This window comes from Hyla sarda, chromosome 12, assembly GCF_029499605.1.
Source record: "Hyla sarda isolate aHylSar1 chromosome 12, aHylSar1.hap1, whole genome shotgun sequence".
Taxonomy (NCBI): Eukaryota; Metazoa; Chordata; class Amphibia; order Anura; family Hylidae; genus Hyla; species Hyla sarda.
In genome coordinates this window covers 44606270-44628401 of record NC_079200.1, presented here as the reverse complement: position 1 = coordinate 44628401, position 22132 = coordinate 44606270, and the positions used below count along the sequence as shown (strand labels likewise).

Below are 22132 nucleotides of genomic sequence, written 5' to 3'. Positions count from 1 at the left end.
TCATCACCCCCATAACCCCCCTGCACCTCTCATCACCCCCATAACCCCCCCTGCACCTCTCATCACCCCCATAACCCCCCTCCCATCTCTCATCACCCTCCCCGCACCTCTCATCACACCCCACCCCCATAACCCCCCCTGCACCTCTTGTCACCTCCACAACCAACCCCCCCCCCCCCCCCCCGCAAGTTTACTTAACCTGCCGGGGATCAATGCATCGGCATGAGGCGGCTGCTCCTGTCACTGCACAGGGGAGAATGAAGAAGATCGCGCAGAGGACATAGGCAGGGACAGGTCAGGTGATTGGAGTAGACGTGCGTGCCTGCGCGGGGCACGTGACGTCTCTACTCCAATCAGCCCTTGGCCTGTCTGGCCCTGCAATGATTCTTAAGGGGCCCGCGCCCTAGAAGTAGAAATGTACGGCGGCGGGCCCCCGGACAAGCCAGTTAAAAAAAAAAAAAAGCAAGCTGTGTCGGCCGCAGGGCGCCCCTGTTGCTATGGCACCCGGTGCGGCCGCACAGCTTGCACACCCCAGAGGCCGGCCCTGAGGGTGGATGGGTTGTTGCAGGAGAGTTGGAGTGCAGATATTTAGTGCCAGGCAGGCCAGTCAGGGTGTCACCCGATGCGGTACGCCCCCCCCGTCACTCTCTAGCAACGCTACTGGTAATAAAGGGTAGACAAAGAACTTCGGCTATTAACATAAGGGAAAACTTATCTGCTTTAAAAAATGCTTTTGTAAGTGGGTTTCCCAGGTTTTGCTTACGTGCGATTTATTTTTCAAGGTCGTGCGACTATTTGATAAATAGATCGCATGTAAGCAAAAGTAAGTTAAAAAGAATTGTCATATAAAAGCCATACGTTTGAAAAGAATTATAAATCTCCTTCATAGTGTTTCAATATTGCAGCTCAGCTTCTTCATATTGGCAACTGTAGACAAAAGCCCATCGCAAACTCATCAGTAAGTCAGTGCATAGTGATCGTATGATTATAAAAGTACAAACTGCACTTGGTGAGGCTAAAGATTCAATTTATACAGTGGTCCCTCAACATACGATGGGAATCCGTTCCAAATGAACCATCGTTTGTTGAAACCATTGTATGTTGAGGGATCCGTGCAATGTAAAGTATAGGAAGTTGTACTCACCTGTCCCCGCCGCTCCGGACACGTCACCGCTGCCCTGGATGTCGCCTTCCATCGCTGTCGCCGTGTCCCTGGGGTGTCCCCGACGCTCCGGACGTCTCTGCTTCCCCGGGATCGTCGCTCTCACGTCACCACCATCACGTCACTACGCACGCCGCTCCTATTGGATGACGGGACGGTGTGCGCAGCGATGTGATGACGACGATGGAGAGCGCCGACGATGCAGGGGATCCTGAAGAGGACGCTCCAGAGCCCCGAGGACAGGTCAAAGACCATCACCGGAGCACACGGGGCACTGTAAACGGCTATCCGGTGGCAGCTGAAGAAGTCGGCGCTGCCGGATAGCCTTTTATGCGATGGCCCCGACATACAAAAGCATCATATGTTGTTGCTGTCTTCAACATGCGATGGCCTCTGAGAGTCCATCACATGTTGAAATTATCGTATGGCGGGGCCATCGTAGGTCGGGGGGGTCACTGTATATTTCCACTTCTAGGAGACACTAATATTGATCTCTAGTGTGGTGGGGGTATTGATGAAGGGCAGATGTTATTACTCTAGGGGCAGATGGCAATAAAGGGGTATTCCAGGAAAAAACTTTTTTTTTTTTACATCAACTGGCTCCAGAAAGTTAAACAGATTTGTAAATTACTTCTATGAAGAAATCTTAATCCTTCCAATAATTGTCAGCAGCTGAAGTTGAGTTGTTGTTTTCTGTCTGGCAACAGTGCTCACTGCTGACATCTCTGCTTGTACCGGAAACTGCACAGAGTAGAAGAGGTTTGCTATGGGGATTTGCTTCTACTCTGGACAGTTCCCGAGACATGTGTCATCAGAGAGCACTTAGACATAAAAGAATAACTCAACTTCAGCAGCTCATAAGTACTGAAAGGATTAAGATTTTTTTTATAGAAGTAATTTACAAATCTGTTTAACTTTCTGGAGCCAGTTGATATATAAAAAAAAGTTTTTTCCTGGAAAACCCCCCTTAATAATCACTCTGATGCAAGGTTACGGAACAGTGGCAGCTTTACTGAGGCAGACAGGTGTTATTGACTTTACAGCTCAGTTAGGCCCAAGGAGATGACCAATAACTTTAGGAGACTTGTGGGCTCGCTGGGACTTGTAGTGGACTTGGACTGAATAATGCAATCCCACGCTGACTTTAGACTTGACTATGACTGACTAGACTTCTCCTCCGTATTTGCTTACCAGGCTTTGACTTTCACCTGAAGGGGGTTTGGAGGACTCCTATAGGTCACCTACAAGTAACCTGGTCACTGACACCTTCCCTGGTTACATAGGACTTAGTAACCACATTAAAGGCACATTAACATCAGAAAGATAAATGAATAAATAACATAAGGCACTGTTAAGCATTTAGGGTCTGTAGAATAGAGGTGGACCCAGGGGACACTGACATAGAGTCCGCCACACAGGACGGAAAAGGGTACAGGAGGGCAACTCCTGTACTGGGCCACCACATTAGCACATCCTGGGCTGATATGTTGTTTATAGATGTAACCTGGATGATACTGAATAGGATTTCCCAACTTGCAATAATTTTCTTAATTTCTTAATTTCCTTCCTTCTCTGTTCTTCAGACTTATGTTAAGCTTTTCTTATACATTATTATCAAACCCTCCCAAACTTCCTCCATGTCATGTCCTGTCACATTATGGCCACCGCGAGAAGTACATTGTGCCCACACCATTCAGATCTCCTGTTTTGATATATCCAATTTTAGTTTTCTTGTGAAATTGCAAAATGTTATCTGGGGCTGACATACAGTCATGGCCGTAAATGTTGGCACCCCTGAAATTTTTCTAGAAAATGAAATATTTCTCACAGAAAAGGATTGCAGTAACACATGTTTTGCTAAACACATGTGTATTCCCTTTGTGTGTATTGGAACTAAACCAAAAAAAGGAGGAAAAAAGCAAATTGGACATAATGTCACCAAACTCCAAAAATGGGCTGGACAAAATTATTGGCACCCTTTCAAAATTGTGGAAAAATAAGATCGTTTGAAATGCCTTTTGCATTTGTGTTTTTTTTTTTAGAGCAGAGTTGTCCAGAAATGCTTTCTGCATGAATATAAGATCAGTCTTATATTTTGCAAAATTCCAGGGCGGAATCCCATTGAAGTTAATGGGGCTTAAATTTTGGCAGAATTCGGTGTTCTGAGAACACACAAATTCCACCAGAATTTTGCTGAAAGGAATTTCTGCCGAATTGTGAACATTCCCCTTACAAAAGATTCTACACATGTTCCTGTTACATAGTCTTAGGGATGTGGGACTTCGGCCCATCTTTACATACATGCGGCGTCCGCTATCAGTTCTCTCCGGTGCTGCAAAAGCTGCGCTGGAGGGTAAATGAAACCAGAACCGATCCCATTCAAATGAATGGGATCGGTTCTGGTTTCATTTACCCTCCAGCGCAGCATCTCAGTTTAGACGCCGGATGATTGGACTCGCTGGACCGTCCATGCCGCATACCTGTCAGGCGGCTTCAGATGTTGGACCCTGTGTTTGTCTATAGAGCGCCGGAAGCATCGCCGGACAGAACTGAAAGCATATTGCAAGCATCGGCTTTTGCATCCGGCGCTCCATCTTGGCTGATAGTGGGAGTGATTTTGGGAGGGATCACTGTACAGAAAATACAGCCGAAGTTTGGAGGACTGGTACAATGAATACTACACAACCAGGGTGCCTCATGCTGTTGCAAAACTACAACTCCCTGCAGCTCCCAGTGGGCATGTTGGGAGTTCTAGTGCTGGAGGCAGCCTGTCTAATGCTAGAGGCACCCTGAATTGAGCAATTAAAGTTTTGTTTTCTCCATGTTTTGTACCTCTAGCCCACCAGGATTGACTATGCCTACCTTTTCCCATAGCTTTTTTTTCAATGTAGGCATCGTCAATCCTGGTGGGCTAGTGGTACAAAACTTGAAAAAAAAACTGAAATTGCTCAAACTGATGGCAACTGATGGTTTTGACTGATGACAATTTATGCACTTTTTGAGCATCAGTCATGCCATCAGTTGTGAACAGTTTAGTAAAGAAACTGAGCCTGGAACAACTGACATATGTAAACCTAGCCTAACATGTACACCCTCAGTGATATGTATATGAGAGGGGAAGAACATGTTTTATCCAACACCCTCCACAGTCCTTAAAGCGTTTATCCCAAGACTAAAAGTTTTTCGCTATCCTGGGGGGTCTGGCTGCTGGGACCCCTATGAGAACCAAGGTCAAATGTCTCCAGAGTGAATTAAATGGCAGCGTACAAGCTCGACTGCCACTCTCTATGGTGCTTCCGAAAATAGCCAAGTTCACTGCTCGGCAATGTCTGGAAGTGCCAAAGAGAGGGAAGAGAGCTGTGGTGGAGCATGTGTGCCACCGCTTCATTTATTTGGGGTGAATTCCGTTTAAATGATTGGTGTGAATCCCCCAACAATCAGCTGGTTATTCCCTATTCTGTGGATAAAATATAACACCATTCCATCATATACCAAACATGTACATTGTTATGCAAGAAACCTATTTTATGTTCATAACAAGAGGAATATAAACATGTTGTAAAATGCTACAGAATATTTTGGTACCATATAAAAATTATAAATAAATCTATATATATAAAACTCAACGTGTGTGTATGTATGTATGTATGTATTTATGTCTGTATGTATGTGTGTATGTATGTATGTATGTATGTCTGTATGTGTGTGTATGTATGTATGTGGTTGTGTATGTATGTATGTATGTGTGTGTGTGTATGTATGTATGTGGTTGTGTATGTATGTATGTATGTGTGTGTGTATGTATGTATGTATGTGGTTGTGTATGTATGTATGTGTGTGTGTATGTATGTATGTGGTTGTGTATGTATGTGTGTGTGTATGTATGTATGTATGTATGTGTGTATGTATGTATGTATGTATGTGGTTGTGTATGTATGTATGTGTGTGTGTATGTATGTATGTATGTATGTGGTTGTGTATGTATGTATGTGTGTGTGTATGTATGTATGTATGTGTGTGTATGTATGTGTGTTCCAGCATCACGTCCAAACGGCTAAAGATATTACCATGAAACTTGGCACACATGTTACTTATATGTCAACAACAAACATAGGATAGGTGATTTAACCCTTACTCACCCCCATTTGCCAGGGGCGGGGTTTTTGTTTAAAGTCCCATACAAGTCTATGGGAAATATATGTTACTGCATAACTTCCAAACAGCTGGAGATATTTCGATAATACTTGGTCACATGTTACTTATATGTCCACTTAAAATATAGAATAGTTAATTTAACCCTTTACTACCCCCATTTGTGAGGGTCGGGGTTTTTGTTTAAAGTCCCATGCAAATGAATGGGAAATGTATGTTCTCACATAACTTCCGTACGGCTGGAGATATTTCAATACCTGGTACACATCTTACAGTTTGGGATATGAGGAGGGGATGGGAGGTTGGGATATGAGGTCGGGATACAAGGTCGGGATAGGAGGACGGGATAGGAGGACGGGATAGGAGGTCGGGATAGGAGGTCGGGATAGGAGGTCGAGATAGGAGGTCGAGTTAGGAGGTCGAGTTAGGAGGACGGGATAGAAGGTCGAGATAGGAGGACGGGATAGGAGGTCGAGATAGGAGGTCGGGATAGGAGGTCGGGATAGAAGGTCGAGATAGGAGGACAGGATAGGAGGACGGGATAGGAGGACAGCATAGGAGGTCGGGATAGGAGATAGAGATAGGAGGATGGGATAGGAGGTCGGGATAGGAGGTCGGGATAGGAGGACGGGATAGGAGGATGGGATAGGAGGATGGGATAGGAGGTCGGGATAGGAGGTCGGGATAGGAGGACTGGATAGGAGGACTGGATAGGAGGACGGGATAGGAGGTCGGGATAGGAGGTCAAGATAGGAGGACAGGATAGGAGGACGGGATAGGAGGATGGGATAGGAGGACGGGATAGGAGATAGAGATAGGAGGTCGAGATAGGAGGACCGGATAGGAGGTCGGGATAGGAGGACGGGATAGGAGGACGGGATAGGAGGATGGGATAGGAGGTCGTGATAGGAGGATTGGATAAGAGGACGGGATAGGAGGTCGGGATAGGAGGTCGGGATAGGAGGTCGGGATAGGAGGTCGTGGTATGAGGACGGGATAGGAGGATGGGATATGGGGTTGGGATATGACAACAATATATGAGGATGGGATATGAAGTCAAAAGCTTCCTCCTTTGTTGATTTTCCTCCCCAACAAGGATTAGGAAGGAAAAACCGGGCAACACCGGGTACGCCAGTATATATATATTTCATATGTAATAAAGTAGCGAATAAACTTCTTGCCTGCATTAAATGAATTGGCCAGGGGGAGGCAATGGTGAGCAAATCCAGTCTCCGGTAAAAGGGGTCTATTAAGAATGAGTAAAGGAGTTGCAGGGTGTGAACATGGGACAAGGGAGGAGTTGTGATGACTTTAGTTGGTGCTTACACTCCAGCGCCCAACTGACTGTCATTATACAAGCTGGTGGGGGTTCTAGGAGACACTACAGAGCTGCCCCTTAAGTTCTGGGTAACAATGATGCCTCTTTTGTACAGAGGTCTGTTCCTCATGTTACTGGTCTCGTCTACAAGCTGCGGTAAGTGGACTGAACATTTTATCAGATTTGTTACTGCTGGTTATTGAGAAACTTGCATGTATAGCCATACAGATCAATGTGCGTCCATATACCTGGTTGGCGCACAGAGGTAGATTGGCAGCTTTTATGGGCAGGGTCTGTATATTCTTATTGCTTCCATGCTTGTTACATGTTACAGATTATTATCTTTAAACAGTGATGTGAGACTTGTGGTTCACAAGAGTTTCAGAAACTAGAGAACATCTCAGGGCATGCTGGGTGTTGTAGTTCACCAACAGCTGGAGAGTCACAGTACGCTATAATTTGTGTATATGGATCTAAGAGAAGTATGAGCATTGATCTGCGATTTATTCTGTATAGCAAATAGCACAATAGATGGCATTGCCTAAAAGGACATTTTTTTGCCCCTAAAATATAAACGCAACATGGAAAAGCCTCACAGCTCTTATGACTCAGGGATATCCAAAATATTCAAAGGATGGAATGACATTTCCCACCATCCCCAAGAATAAGTCTCTACCCCCTAGTTGGACAGAAATAGATAGATAGATAGATAGATAGATACATAGGAGAGAGTTGGATAGATATGATGTAGATAGATATGAGATAGATAAAGGAAAAATTGAAGCAGCTCAACCCAAGGAAAAAGGGATGGTGTTGGGTGCCAACGGGTCGTTATCCCAGGTTACGGGTCAAGTGTAGATAGCCAAATAGAAAAAATCTGCAGCACTCCAAAGTAAGGTGCAAAAAGATGGTGGAGTTATTAGCCTGACAGCATAGCCGTCAGGCTAATAAATCCACCATCTTTTTGCGCCTTACTTTGGAGTTCTGCAGATTTTTTCTACTTGGCTAGATAGATAGATAGATAATCAGATAAAAAAATTCCGCAGCACACCAAAAATAGATGCAAAAGGTGGTGGATTTATTAGCCTGACGGCATAGCGACGTTTCGGCTGCCTGCTTGCAGCCTTTCTCAAGCTTGAGAAAGGCTTCAAGCGGGCAGCCGAAACGTCGCTATGCCGTCAGGCTAATAAATCCACCACCTTTTGCATCTATTTTTGGTGTGCTGCGGAATTTTTTAATCTGATTATCTACCTTTGACCCGTCACCTGGGACAACAGACTGCTGGCACCCATCACCTGGTTCTTCTTTTTTTGGTTGTGCTGCCCCACAGTTACATTTAGATAGATAGATAGATAGATAGATAGATAGATAGATAGATAGATAGATAGATATGAAATAGATAGATTAGATAGATAGATATATAGATAGATAGATAAATAGATGGATGGATAGATAGATAGATATGAGATAGATAGAAAGATAGATAGATAGATAGATAGATAGATATGAGATAGATAGATATGAGATAGATAGATAGATATGATATAGATAGATATGAGATAGATAGATAGATAGATATGAGATAGATAGATATGAGATAGATAGATAGTTGGATAGATATATAGATAGATAGAAAGATAGATAGATATGAGATAGATAGATAGATATGAGATAGATAGATAGATAGATATGAGATAGATATGAGATAGATAGATTAGATAGATAGATATGAGATAGATAAAAAGATAGATAGATATGAGATAGATGGATAGATAGATAGATAGATAGATAGATATAAAATAACTATGGAGCAGCACAACCAAAAAGAGAAAAATGGTGATGGGTGCCAGCGGTCCATTGTCCCAGGTAACGGGTCAAGAGGTAGACAGCCAAAGGTAATGAATTCCGCAGCACTCCAAAATAAATGCAAAAATAGATGCATTTATTAGCCTGATGGCATAGCTTTGCTATGCCGTCAGGCTAATAAATCCACCTATTTTTGCATTCATTTTGGAGTGCTGCGGAATTCTTTACCTTTGGCTGCATAGATAGATAGATAGATGATAGGAGCAGCATATCCAATTGAAAACACTTGTAGCGGTCGCACGCAGGTATAGGATCGTGGCAAAGAAATCCAGGCTGATATATTTCTGATAAATGCCGCACACCAAAAAAAGTCAAATTCCAGCGCATTTCATTCCATTGGTGCATCAAAGGTTACAACGTTTCAGTAGCCTCACGCAACATTTTTCAAGGTAGCATGAGGATACTGAAACGTTGTAACCTTTCATACACCATGGAATAAACCGCGCTGGAATTGGACTTTTTATGGTGTGCGGCATTTATCAGAAATGTATAGAGAAGAGATATTTGAATATATAGATAGATATGAGATATTTACATAACATACGAAATAATAGACAGAAAATATATATATATGCATATAGATGCAAATCAAAAAATTATTGTTAGTCCAATAAGAAAGGTAAATTTTTTGATTTGCATCTGCAATACTGGACTAATACGGCTGCTCAAATATAATATATATATATATATATATATATATATATATATATATATCCTGTATAGACCAGCACAGTATTTTCTCATGTCCTTGTATGTCATTGTTGGCAGGGCTCCATGTCTGCCTTAGAACTTTCTTTCATTTGGGACACATTTCCCCTTCTTATGCAGTGATCTCAAGCCTAAAACCCACATACTCCTTGTATCTACAAAATGTTTTCTCGTTTTACCTTAAATGGGCAGTGACATGTATGGGATGACCCAAAATAATAGGCCAAGTATTGTGACAAGATAACAGAACACTATAATAGTATGTAGCATTCACTTTACTACTTTGTGTGTCATGGGCTAATTATCAGTTAGAACTTAAAGGGGTTATCCAGGAAATAAACTTTTTTTCATATATCAACTGGCTCCAGAAAGTTAAACAGATTTGTAAATTACTTCTATTAAAAAATCTTAATCCTTTCAGTACTTATGAGCTTCTGAAGTTAAGGTAGTTCTTTTCTGTCTAAGTGCTCTATGATGACATGTGTCTCGGGAAACGCCCAGTTTAGAAGCAAATCCCCATAGCAAACGTCTTCTAAACTGGGCGGTTCCTGAGACACGTGTCATCAGAAATAATTTAGACAGAAAAGAACAACATTAACTTCAGAAGCTCATAAGTACTGAAAGGATTAAGATTTTTTAATAGAAGTAATTTACAAATCTGTTTAACTTTCTGGAGCCAGTTGATATATATAATAAAGAAGTTTTTTCCTGGAATACCCCTTTAAAAAGGTCAAAAAAATATAGACGACTTAGTATCTTATCAATGTCCAACACCTCTGGACTGTCCTAAGGAACACATCTACGTTACATGACCGAAAATTGGTCTCTTAAGAAAAACGGTAACAAATATGACAGAATAAATTTTTGAGGAAAATGATTGGTGTTTTATGTATTATGGGGGATGTAAGCCATTAAGCTCATTTGTCCAATTTTTTTATGATATATGATTTTTATGCCAAGATTGCCAATTTTTTTTTTTTAAAGTGGGTGGGGCCAGCAAGTCATTTAATTGCCAGTCTGTAATAAATTTCCCTTATACTCTGTCAGTCATTAACTCCTTAGAGCCCATGTCATATGAAACCCCAGATGTGACATAGTAAACACTGATTTATTGTGTTTGCCGACAATGCTGACATTCCTGAGGCTCCTATGGAGGTTGCAAATGTTGTAACACATATGTTCTGCTATAACATGCCAAGCAGAATACTAAAAACATACAATATGCACACATTTTATGGACACTATTTAGGCACTGTACATAGACTACACATACATTATATATAATATTAAATACAGACAAGGTAGAGCTGCTCACCACTCCTGCGTCTACTGCACGTCCTCGTGCTACGGACACCGGTACCGCTCCCGGCTCAGTAGGAGTCACAAAAGAAAACGTCCGGCACTCAGGGAGTTGCAGGTAAAACTTGTAAATGGCTTTATTCAGACGCTATTAGGCAGGACACAATCTGACGCGTTTCGCACGCTCAGGCGCTTAGTCGATTATATATAATATATACCAAAAAAACGACAATATACTATACTACACATGAACTAAGCATATTCTACTGCACAAAACATACACATAAATTTTATTATGCATACACTCAATAATATTAATATACTATACTACACATATATGATACCTATCATATACTTATTGTACTGTATGTATATTACACTACACATACATGATTGATAAGACAAATATACTGTACATTTTACATATATACAGTACTATGTGATATATATATATATATATATATATATATATATATATGTACTACATATAATATAATACACATTACATATTATACATATACTTTATTATACATATATAGTTATTTATAGTACTATACATATGTCATACATTGAACATACGTGATGAGACCAATATACTGAACACTTTACATACTTTACATACATACTACACATACAGTATACTACATGCTATAAATATACTACACATTTATTCAACTATACTATACCTTATAAATACACCATACCATACCCATACAATGCTATTCAATGAATTCAGAAGGTTTTCGGCCCTTTCCCTTTTTTACATTTTATTATGTTGCAGCCTGGTGCTAAAATAAAATCTAATTGCACCCAACACTATTTTGCACTCAATAGCCATTATGTGAAAATTGTACAATGTATTAAAACATTAATTAAGTATTAATTACCGGCCCTTGATATTTAGCTCTGGCTCCTCCCATTTCTCTTAATGATCTATATCTTGATTGGAGTCAACTGTGGTAAATTCAGGTGATTAAACAAGATATGAAAAGACACAGCCCTATCTATATATAAGAACTCACAGCCGACAATGCATATCAGCAGAAACCAAGCCATAAAGTGGAAAGAACTGCCCGTAGAGCTCAGAGACAGGATTGTGTGGAGGCACAGATCTGGAGAAGGGTACAAAAAAATTCTGCTGCACTAAAAGTGCCCATGAGAGCAGAAGCCTCCATAATTCTTAAAGGGATACTCCGGCGCTTAGACATCTTATTCCCTATCCAAAGGATAGGGGATAAGATGCCTGATCGCGGGGGTCCCGCCGCTGGGGACCCCCATGATCTTGCACACAGCACCCCATTTAAAATCAGTCCCCGGAGCGTGTTTGCTCCGCGTCTGATTACTGTCGATCACGGGGCAGTAGCGTTTTGACGTCAAGGCTCCGCCCCCTCCCATAGACTTGCATTGAGGGGGGCGGAGCGTGATGTCACACGGAGAGGAGCCTTGATGTCACAACACCCGGCCCCGTGATCGACAGTAATCAGACCCGGAGCGAACACACTCCGGGGACTGATTTTAAATGGGGGGCGACGTGCAAGATCATGGGGGTCCCTAGCGGCAGGACTCCTGCGATCAGGCATCTTATCCCCTATCCTTTGGATAGGGGATAAGATGTCTAAGTGCCAGAGTACCCCTTTAAACTGTGGAACAACTAGGATTCCCCAGAGCTGGTTGCCTCACCAAATTAACGAAAAGGGACTAAAAACCCATTGGTCATTCTGACTGAGCTCTGAAGATCCTGTGTGCAGATAGAAGAAACTTCCGGAAGGTCAACCATCACTGCAGGACTCCACCAATCTGGGCTTTATGACAGAGTGGCCAGAAAGAGGCCTTTCTCAGTAAAAGACACATTAAAGCCAGTCTAGAGATGGAAAACCCAAAGGATTCTCAGAGTGTAAGAAACAAGATTCTCTGGTCTGATGAAACCAAAATTGAACTATATAGACTGAATTCTAAGCGTCATGTCTGGAGGAAACCAGGCACTGCTCATCCCCTGCCTAATACCATCCCTACAGTGAATCATGATGGTGGATGCAGCATCATACTGTGGTGGTGTTTTTCTAGCAGCTGGGATGTGAGGAATGGTCAGGGTTTAGGAAAAGCTGAATGGAGAAAAGTACAAAGATATTCTCAATGAAAATCTTATCCAGAGTGATCTGGACCTTGGACTGGCCAAAAGGTTCACCTTCCAACAAGACAATGACCCTATGCACGCAGGCAAGACACCACAGGACTTAGGGACAACTCTGTGAATGTCTTTGAGTGGCCCCGCCACAGCCCTCACTTTAAGCCAATGGAACATCTCTGGAGAGAACGGAAAATGGTTTCTACTAACAGTCTTAATCCAACCTGAGTTTGAAAGGATTTTTAAAGGGGTACTCCGGCGCTAAGATATCTTATCCCCTCCCATAGGCTTGCATTGAGGGGGGCAAAGCGTGACGCCACACGGGGGCGGGGCTGTGATGTCACAATGCTCTGGCCCCCGTGATTGCCAGTAATCAGACCCGAAGCAAACATGCTCCGGGGACTGATTGTAACGGGGTGCTGCGTGCAAGATCACGGGGGTTCCCAGCGGCGGGACCCCCACGATCAGGCATCTTGTCCACTATCCTTTGGATAGGGGATAAGATGTCTTAGCACCGGAGTACCCCTTTAAAGAAATATTGCAGAAAATCCCCAAATCCAGGCATGCAAACCTTGAAGACTGGAGGCTGTAATCGCTGCCGAAGAGGCTTCATTTAAGTACAGAGTATATGGTCTGAATACTTAAGTCACTGCAAGTGTGCTGCAAGCCTCAGTTCCTTTGAATCGGGACATTTTCCTTCACATACTCTTGTCTCAGGAGCAGACTATAGCTCTCTCTATATACATTGTGTAATGTCTGCAGGCTTATTATAATTACTTACTTCTGTTAGGAAAACTTCCCACGTATTTAATTGCACTGAGCTCACCCATATGTAACCATATGGTCTCACTTTAATGAATGATGGAGAATTTACATGGGAATTAATGTTTATGCACCCCCACTGAACATGCCTTAAAGTTACACTCCTGGGTACACAGTGTTATGCCGAGTGCAGGGTCTGAGAGGGCACAGTATAACACAGGGATTCTCTATTCGTAGTGCTATCCAGAAAATAGGTGATAAGTATCTGATCAACAGCTAGAACTCACACCGATTACCAGAAGGGGGTGTCCCCTGTCGCCTGAGTAAATGGAGCAGAAATGCACATACATGACTGCTGCTCTGTTCAACTGCTATGGGTCTGCTGAAGATAGCCAAGCACTGTACTTGGCTATCTTCAACAATCCTTGTTAAAATCCCCTTGAGTATCACAGTGTATCAGTTCTCTCTAGGCAACATTAAAGAGAATCTGACAGCTACTCCATTGCCCTAAACCCAAATATCGGGTTATAGTGCAGGTGAATAGCTGTACAAAGAAAGGTCACCTACAGTTTTACCTTAGGTATATCCATAACTCTGCCAGTTAGAAGCTCACAGAAGGGGGAGGGCCAGCGTGGAAGTTTGATGAGGAGCTGCGTGAGCTGGCTCCCAGCCTCCATTGCACTTTGGAACGCAATGACAAAGAGCTTCTAATGGGCAGAGCTATAGCTATACCTAAGTTAAAACTGTAAGTGATCTGTGGCGGCCCAGTACCCCGTGCTGCTGCTGTCAGGCAGCCTCCTTCAGTGTCCCCAAGATGTGCACTTGTTTCCCCACTGAAAATATGTTCTATGTGTACAAGGGATTAGGCTGGATTTTAGCATACTCCTGCAACATGCAGCTTCACAAACCTATGGAGTCCCCTTTTGCAGCAGATTTTCCCCACTGCAATAAAAATCCACAGATACTACTCGGAGATCTAAATAAAAGAAATGTGTATTTAGCGATGCTGCGGCTTGTAAGCTTGCGATACACTGTTGGCACTTCTGGCAAAAGGGGTTTGTGAAAGAATGTCGAAATATTTTTTTTCGGTGGAATTTCCTCATAGACTGTTCATAGGAAAAGGTTATAATACAAACTGAGGAAGAGGTGGTGCTCTACTAGAAGGACCAGACTGACCTTATCCATGCCGGACACCTCCTCCTCTTCCCCATCATCACTTCTGACTAAACTAATGATTCTATAGTCTCCAGAGGCTTAGTTGCAGATGTTGTGAGATTCGACAGAATAAATAATACTACATTCAGGGCTCTTTTTCCTGATACATTGAGGAATGCTTTGGTGGAACCTGACAGCCCCCCATTAGAAGTCAGTGGTGTATGTGTCTATCTGCAGAGTGTGGTTGCAAATTTGAACAGGGCCTAAGACACAGCTATAGTTACGCCAAGGATAGTCTTTACACTAGGCCACTGTGGTGGCCCAGTACGGGAGGTGTTGTCCCGTGCTCCTGCTGTCCTGTCAGGCAGCCTCCTTCAGTGTGCCCAAGGCCCCCTGCACTTGTTTCCCCAATGTAAATATGTTTTACCATGTAAAGTGTTATAAAATGTAATGTTGCTTTAAGAGTTATACCATGTGACATGTCATGTGAATGTTACCCAGGAGGTACCAGTGACCATGTGATCCCAGGAGTGACCTATGGGCTCCATGCTAGTCTCCCCCATATAAGCTCTGGGTGGAGCTTCTCTCTCTTTGAGCTCTGCTCTTCCTGCTGAGGTCCAGTGCAGTCGCCTAGTGTGTGTGTCCAGAGTGTTGGAGGCCTCAAAGTCAAGTCCAGCAGCCACCATCAAGTCAAGTGAGCTAAAGTCACAGCTTTATGAGTCAAGTCTGTCCCTGTCATCTGTCAAGTCAGCGTGGCCTGCATTCATTTGTCTAGTTCTACTACAAGTCCCAGCAAGTCCTTAAGGTCTCTGCATCACTGGTGACCTCCTTGGGCCCTGGCTACCGTTGTCCGTAACTTGGCGTCAGAGTCTTTTTGCCCCCGTGCCTAACCCAAGATCCAGCGGTATACCTTCGAGTGGTTATAGGCAAAACCACGGCATCTCAAATACAAGGGGTGAATGCTATCTGCCCCTAGGGTAACAAAATCTGCCCTGCACCACACACCGCGTCACCACAACTTTTGGCGTCACGAACAGAATACGGGTGTGCGACTTATGCCACAAGTCCTCCTTCCTAGTCTGAACTGTGTCCAATATTGTCTTCAAAAACTGCATGCCGATGCGATTTAAGTCTGCGCCAAAAGTGTACAGGACTTTGTCTATTAAATGTGTTTTACCCGAGGCGATTGTGAAATAGAGGAGGAGGTGAAGAAAAGTTTGTTGCCTGCTATTTGGAACAGTATGGAAGTCCGGAAAACCATGTGCAAGCTCAGATCAGAAACTATGTTACATTGCCAAGTATTGCCTGTACCTGCAAGGGTTAAAGATGTGCCGGAGAAGCACGCGAAAATGTCCCGCATTGGTCAGCGTCCCGCCCCTGGACGTGGAAACCATGTTGTTGTATCGATGCCGAAGCGGAACTGTGAAGATCCGCCCCTTGTTCCCGGGGGAGCTGAACCGCTGACGCACTTCCATCCGGCGGCCATTTTCCTGAAACCCTGCATAAAAGGAGCAGCGCCGCCGGAACCTCTCAGTTTGCCATAAGTCAGTAAGAGGAGCAGCATGTTGGAACAGGCAAGCACATGTGCAGAGAGTCCCAAGATGGCGCAACCACGGCGCAAATGTTTCAGGAGCTTCGGGGCCGAAGAGGCCTGCTACCATGTCCCGCTGCCCGAGGATGATGGAGACTGGCCACCAACCCCAGAGGATAGAAAGCCAGCATCTTCTAGTGCATCATCGACGGTGAGGCTGTCCCCTCACCACCAGACCTGGGGGTCCTGGGCCCAAATTAACAACGAAGAGATAGAAGTGAGTACCCCAGCTGAGGCCGCGTTCTCTACCCCTAGCCCAGAGCAAAGCCCCCAGGCCCAGAAGTCTGTAACCCGTCCCCAGTCACCGCTATTACTTAAGTGGTTGTTTGGCGATGAGCCTGGACTGATCCGATACATGAGGGAGCACCTTCTTCCCCTGCCAGGGAAGTCCCATCCTCAAGTCCCTCCGGCCCAGTCAGAGAGGGCCAGAAGAGAGGCTCAGGTGGCCGAGATCATAGAGAGACTGAGGGCACAGAGAGTGGAGAGATATGGGCCAAAGCTGCTGCTATATGAGGTGCGACAGTCGCAGCAACAGGACATCAAAGCATTAGAGGCCCTGTACAGCAGAAAATTGGAAAATCCCAGAGAGGGAGAGCCACCCCCAGGGAACGCCGCAGCGCTACGGTGGTAAAATTCGACAAAGTGTGGGGGTTTGGCACCCTCATGGACTGTCATCATGGAGGGACCATCCTGGTCAATCGTCAGGCAGTGCAGACAGACTATCTTTCCCCATCTATGCATTCTCTAGAGAGTGGGGAAATCGTGGAGTATACTCCTGTACAGAGCTTGAGAGGAGAGTGGGCGGCTGCGGTGACCCGTCCGAAGAATCCAACCCAGATTCCGTTTGCCTACTTCCCATCAGACGACGATCCCTTTGGGTTGCGGCCGCCTAAAGTCAGAGGTACCATCTAGGAGAAGGAAGTCTACATCCCCGAAGTGCCTGTCATGGCACCAAAGTACCAAAGAGCGACAGAATTGCTAAATATAAAGGTAACACTGTTGTATAGTGTAACAACATATATGGAGTTCTGGGGAGAAGAGTTGAGAACCGAGGGGCCCCAATAGCCAAAGCAATGGGTAGATAGCATCCGGCAGCCAGATCTGTGAATCTATGTATATTGATATGTATATTGTTGTCTTGAGTGTCTTCAGAAAGCAGTTACAAAGTCAAATTAACCCCATATGTTTAAAGAGCATGTATGGACATTCCCCATGCCACATGGACACATCCTTATCGCGTTTCGTAATCCAGACCTGAGTAGGACATTGTGCATAAATGCCCAAGGTACTGTCACTAGGCCTCAGTGGCCACTTCAGTCCTCTGCCCTCCAGGACTGGGTGTCGAGGACGACTTTATTAAGAGGGGGAGTTTGTGGTAGCCCAGTACGGGAGGTGTTACCCCGTGCTCCTGTTGTCCTGTCAGGCAGCCTCCTTCAGTGTCCCCAAGGCCCCCTGCACTTATTTCTCCATTGTAAATATGTTTTACCAAGTAAAATGTTATAAAATGTAATTTTGCTTTAAGAGTTATACCATGTGATATGTCATGTGATTGTAACCCAGGAGGTACCAGTGACCAGGTGATATTAAGAGTGACCTATGAGCTCCCTGATAGTCTCCCCCATATAAGCCCTGGGTGGAGCTAGCTTATCTTTTTTTGAGCTCTGCTCTTGCTTCTTGGTCCAGTGCAGTCGCCTAGTGTGTGTGTCCAGAATGTTGGAGACCTCAAAGTCCAGTCCTGCAGCCACCATCAATTCAAGTAAGCTAAAGGCACAGCTTTATGAGTCAAGTCAAGTCAGTTCCTGTCATCTATCAAGTCAGCGTGGTCTGCATTCAATTGTCCAGTCCTACTACAAGTCCCAGCAAGCCCTTAAAAGGGCACTTTGATGATGCCACAAGCTCCCGACGCTGGCTCCAGCGTTTGGAACAGTTTGTTCCAAATGCTGAGCAGCGGAGTACCCCTCTAAGGTCTCTGCGTCACTGGTCACCTCCTTGGGCCCTGGCTGAACTGTATAAACTTTACCAACTGTCTACCCTCAGTAAAGCTACCGTTGTCCGTAACTTGGTGTCAGAGTCTTTATTGCCCTCGTGCCTAGCCCAGGATCCAGCGGGATACCTTCGGATGATTATAGACTAAACCATGCCCTGGCGTCACGAATACAAGGGGTTAATGCCATCTACCCCTATCGTAAAAACACACCCTGCCACCACAGATCCTTCTTTGTACAGCTATTCGCCCGCACTATGACCCCCCCTCTCCCCCCCCCGCAGCATGATCCTATGCCGGCTGCTGCGCTGTGAATGATAAAGCCTGGCAGGGCCAGGCTTTATCAATCGAGCGCAGAGCACACAGATCAATGTGGTTTTATGAAACCACATTGATCTGTATGAGGAATGTAATGATTTCTCCTAAAAGTCCCATAAGGAGACTAAAAGTGTAAAAAAAAAATAAAAAAAAACACCCATTAACCGTTACTTATTAAAAGTTTAAATCACCCCCCTTTTCTCAAATTCCATATATAATTTTGTAACCATAATAAAAATAAACACATGTGGTATCGCCACGTGCGTAAATGTCCGATCTATAAAAATATATCTTTAATTAAACCGCACGGTAAATGGCGTACGCGCAAAAAAAAATTCCAAACTCCAAAATAGCGTATTTTTGGTCTTTTTTTATATCATGAAAAAATTTATAATCAGCGATCAAAAAGTCCGATCAATGCAAAAATGGTACCGATAAAAACTTCAGATCACGGCGCAAAAAATTAGCCCTAATACTGCCCATACACATAAAAATAAAAAGTTAGAAGATGACCATTTTAAACATATTAATTTCCGTGCATGTAGTTATGATTCTTTCCAGAAGTACGACAAAATCGAAAAATTTACTGCATAGAAACAGAAGCCCCCAAAAGTTACAAAATTGTGTTTTTTCTTCAATTTTGTCGCACAATGATTTTTTTTTTTTTTGTTTCATCGTAGATTTTGGGGTAAAATGACTGATGTCATTACAAAGTAGAATTGGTGGTGCAAAAAATAAGCCGTCATATGGATCTTTAGGTGCAAAATTGAAAGGTTTATGGTTTTTAAAATGTAAGGAGGAAAAAACAAAAGTGCTAAAATGGAAAAACGTTCGATCCTTAAGGCGTTAAACATCACATCCCATTTTGGTTGTTATCTAGTGCCTTATCCGAAAGATTCATTCTATCATTAGCTTCCAAATTCTGTAATTCATTAATAATTTCCTTCATTCTATGTAAAAGCAATGAAGTCAACATGCTACATCTGTATATATTTTTATATGTAACCAGTGCAATCTCTGTACATTTCAGCCTCCATCTGCTCTTCCCGAGGGGTGAGCTCCTGCCAGCAATGCCTAGCTGTCAGCCCAATATGTGCATGGTGTTCACAGGAGGTAAGTTCTGTTAGATTATGAGCTCCTTGGGTTCGAATATGTTTACTGTTTATCTGCTGGGTACAAAAACATGGATGACTATATTGACTTTGCTCTGAATAGACTGATGGAGTACAGTGATCCCTCAACCTACAATGGCCTCAACATACAATAGTTTCAACATACAATGGTCTTTTCTGGACCATTGTAACTTGAAACCAGACTCAACATACAATGTACAGACAGTCCAGATCTGTGAAACGTGTCAATGACTGGAAGAACCGACCAATCAGAATGGGCATTCACTGGTAAAACCCCTGTATTACTGAAGTGTATGCACTGACTGATGTCTGGTAGTGCCCACTACAGTACAGGGAGGTATTACACATTCTATACACTTTACCTGTACCAGGGTTACCTGCTCCTTTGGACACCAGGTGAAGGCAGCTCCATGTTACTTTTTTAGGACATTGCCTGTAGTGTACAGGACCTTAAAGAAGCTCCTGTCCTCTACATAGACCAGTGTTTCCCAAGCAGGGTGCCCCCAGCTGTTGCAAAACTTCAACTCCCAGCATGCCCGGACAGCCAAAGGCTGTCCGGGCATGCTGGGAGTTGTAGTTTTGCACCAGCTTAAGGCTCCCTGCTTGGGGAACATTGACATAGACAGTGATTACAGCTCCCAGCAGATCTTTCTTACTTTTATATGTAAGGATTTGCTTTATCTATATTAGTTATCTACTTATTTTTCTTTAATCCTCACTTTTTCCTATTTTTGGATGACATTTTGGGGCTTCAGAACCAATTACCAGGTTTCCATAGAGTTCTGGTCTCAACATACAATGGTTTCAACATACAATGGTTGTCCCAGAACCAATTAATATTGTAACTTGAGGGACCACTGTATAGATCGTTGCAGTATAGTTATAGGATTCTCTGTAATGTTGTAGCCAGTTGTTTGGTTTATGATGTGCAGCGCCCCCTCCCTTAATGGTCTGCTGATCCTTCCCGCTTCCCTTCGGCCTCCTAATAAGGCAATGTTTCCCTGGGCTCGTACTACACGTGGGACTGTGTCTCCCAGACAGATGTAACAGTAAAACAGCTGACAGCATGCCAGGTCCCCACCCTCCGCTCCTCCAGAACATCTCACATCTGGGAATCCTTCTACTTCGTTTCTACTGAACAAGCTTTTGGTTTATATGTTTAAGTCATTCCTTAAATATTCTGTGACTGCTTGGGGAGTAGAGCTAGATAGAAAAGATTTTCCTACCAAAAACCTTCAGCTTGATTCCGCAACCATAGTTCAAGTGTTTAAAGCAAGATTTTGCCTAAGAAACCCATAAATCTGTGTCCACCATTGTATAACCCCATAGGTCAGGGGTCTGCAACCTTTAAAACAAAAAGAGCCACTTGGACCCACTTCCGAAGAAAAAAAAAAACTGGGAGCCGCAAAACCATTGCGACATTTAAAACAAATATAACACTGCATATATTGTTTCTTGCCTTAATGCTATATATACAGGATCGTGCAGTCAGCTGTCAATCTGAAGAAAAAGTGGACTTTCACTTAACAATGTAAAATATATTTTTGCTGGGGTGGGCTTTTTTAGGCCCAGGCCTGGGGTGGGCTTTTTTTGGGCCCAGGCCTGGGGTGGGCTTTTTTTGGGCCCAGGCCTGGGGTGGGCTTTTTTGGAGCCCAGGCCTGGGGTGGGCTTTTTTGGGGCCCAGGCCTGGGGTGGGCTTTTTTTGGGCCCAGGCCTGAGGTGGGCTTTTTTGGGACCCAGGCCTAGGGTGGGCTTTTTTTGGGCCCAGGCCTGGGGTGGGCTTTTTTTGGGCCCAGGCCTGGGGTGGGCTTTTTTTGGGCCCAGGCCTGGGGTGGGCTTTTTTTGGGCCCAGGCCTGGGGTGGGCTTTTTTGGGGCCCAGGCCTGGGGTGGGCTTTTTTGGGGCCCAGGCCTGGGGTGGGCTTTTTTTGGGCCCAGGCCTGGGGTGGGCTTTTTTTGGACCCAGGCCTGGGGTGGGCTTTTTTTGGGCCTAGGCCTGGGGTGGGCTTTTTTGGGGCCCAGGCCTGGGGTAGGCTGGGGATAGGGGGGTTATTGCACTGGGGAGAGGGGGGGTTAATGCTGCCATGGGGTGAGGGGTTAACGCTTCCGCTGCCATGGGGTGAGGGGTAACTTAACCCCTCACCCCATGGCAGCGGCAGCGTTAACCTCTCACCCCGCGGCAGCGATAACGCTGCCGCTGCCATGGGGTGAGGGGTTAAGTTACCCCTCACCCCATGGCAGCGTTAACCTCTCATCCCGCAGCAGCGATAACGCTGCCGCTGCCATGGGGTGAGGGGTTAAGTTACCCCTCACCCCATGGCAGAGGTAGCCTTAACCCCTCATCCCGCGGCAGCATTAACGCTGCCGCGGGGTGAGGGGTTAACGCCCCGCTGTCAAGTGAGTAATGTACTTTACATACTCACCAGCTCCTCGCGTGGCGTCTTCCTCTCCCGACGGCGCTCCTCGACTGAGGCGCAGGCCGGCGACGTCACTGTCATGTGATGTTACATTGTCACATGACAGTGAGGATCCGTGCGGCCTCGGAAGAAGAGACTCCGCTC

General features: G+C 44.4%; 2 protein-coding genes across 2 annotated transcripts in view; one reads left to right on the top strand and one right to left on the bottom strand.

Moving 5' to 3' along the window:
* Positions 1-22132, bottom strand: part of WNT3 (Wnt family member 3) — a 455111-nt gene that overhangs the window by 338028 nt on the left and 94951 nt on the right. The gene's annotated exons all lie outside the window — the stretch shown is intronic.
* The window catches only part of ITGB3 (integrin subunit beta 3), an 88601-nt gene continuing 73064 nt past the window's right edge, over positions 6596-22132 (top strand). The window contains exons 1-2 of the mRNA XM_056548703.1: positions 6596-6788; positions 19471-19553. Coding sequence (XP_056404678.1) covers positions 6728-6788; positions 19471-19553 — 144 coding nt within the window. The 5' untranslated portion in view covers positions 6596-6727. The remainder of the gene's footprint in view (positions 6789-19470; positions 19554-22132) is intronic.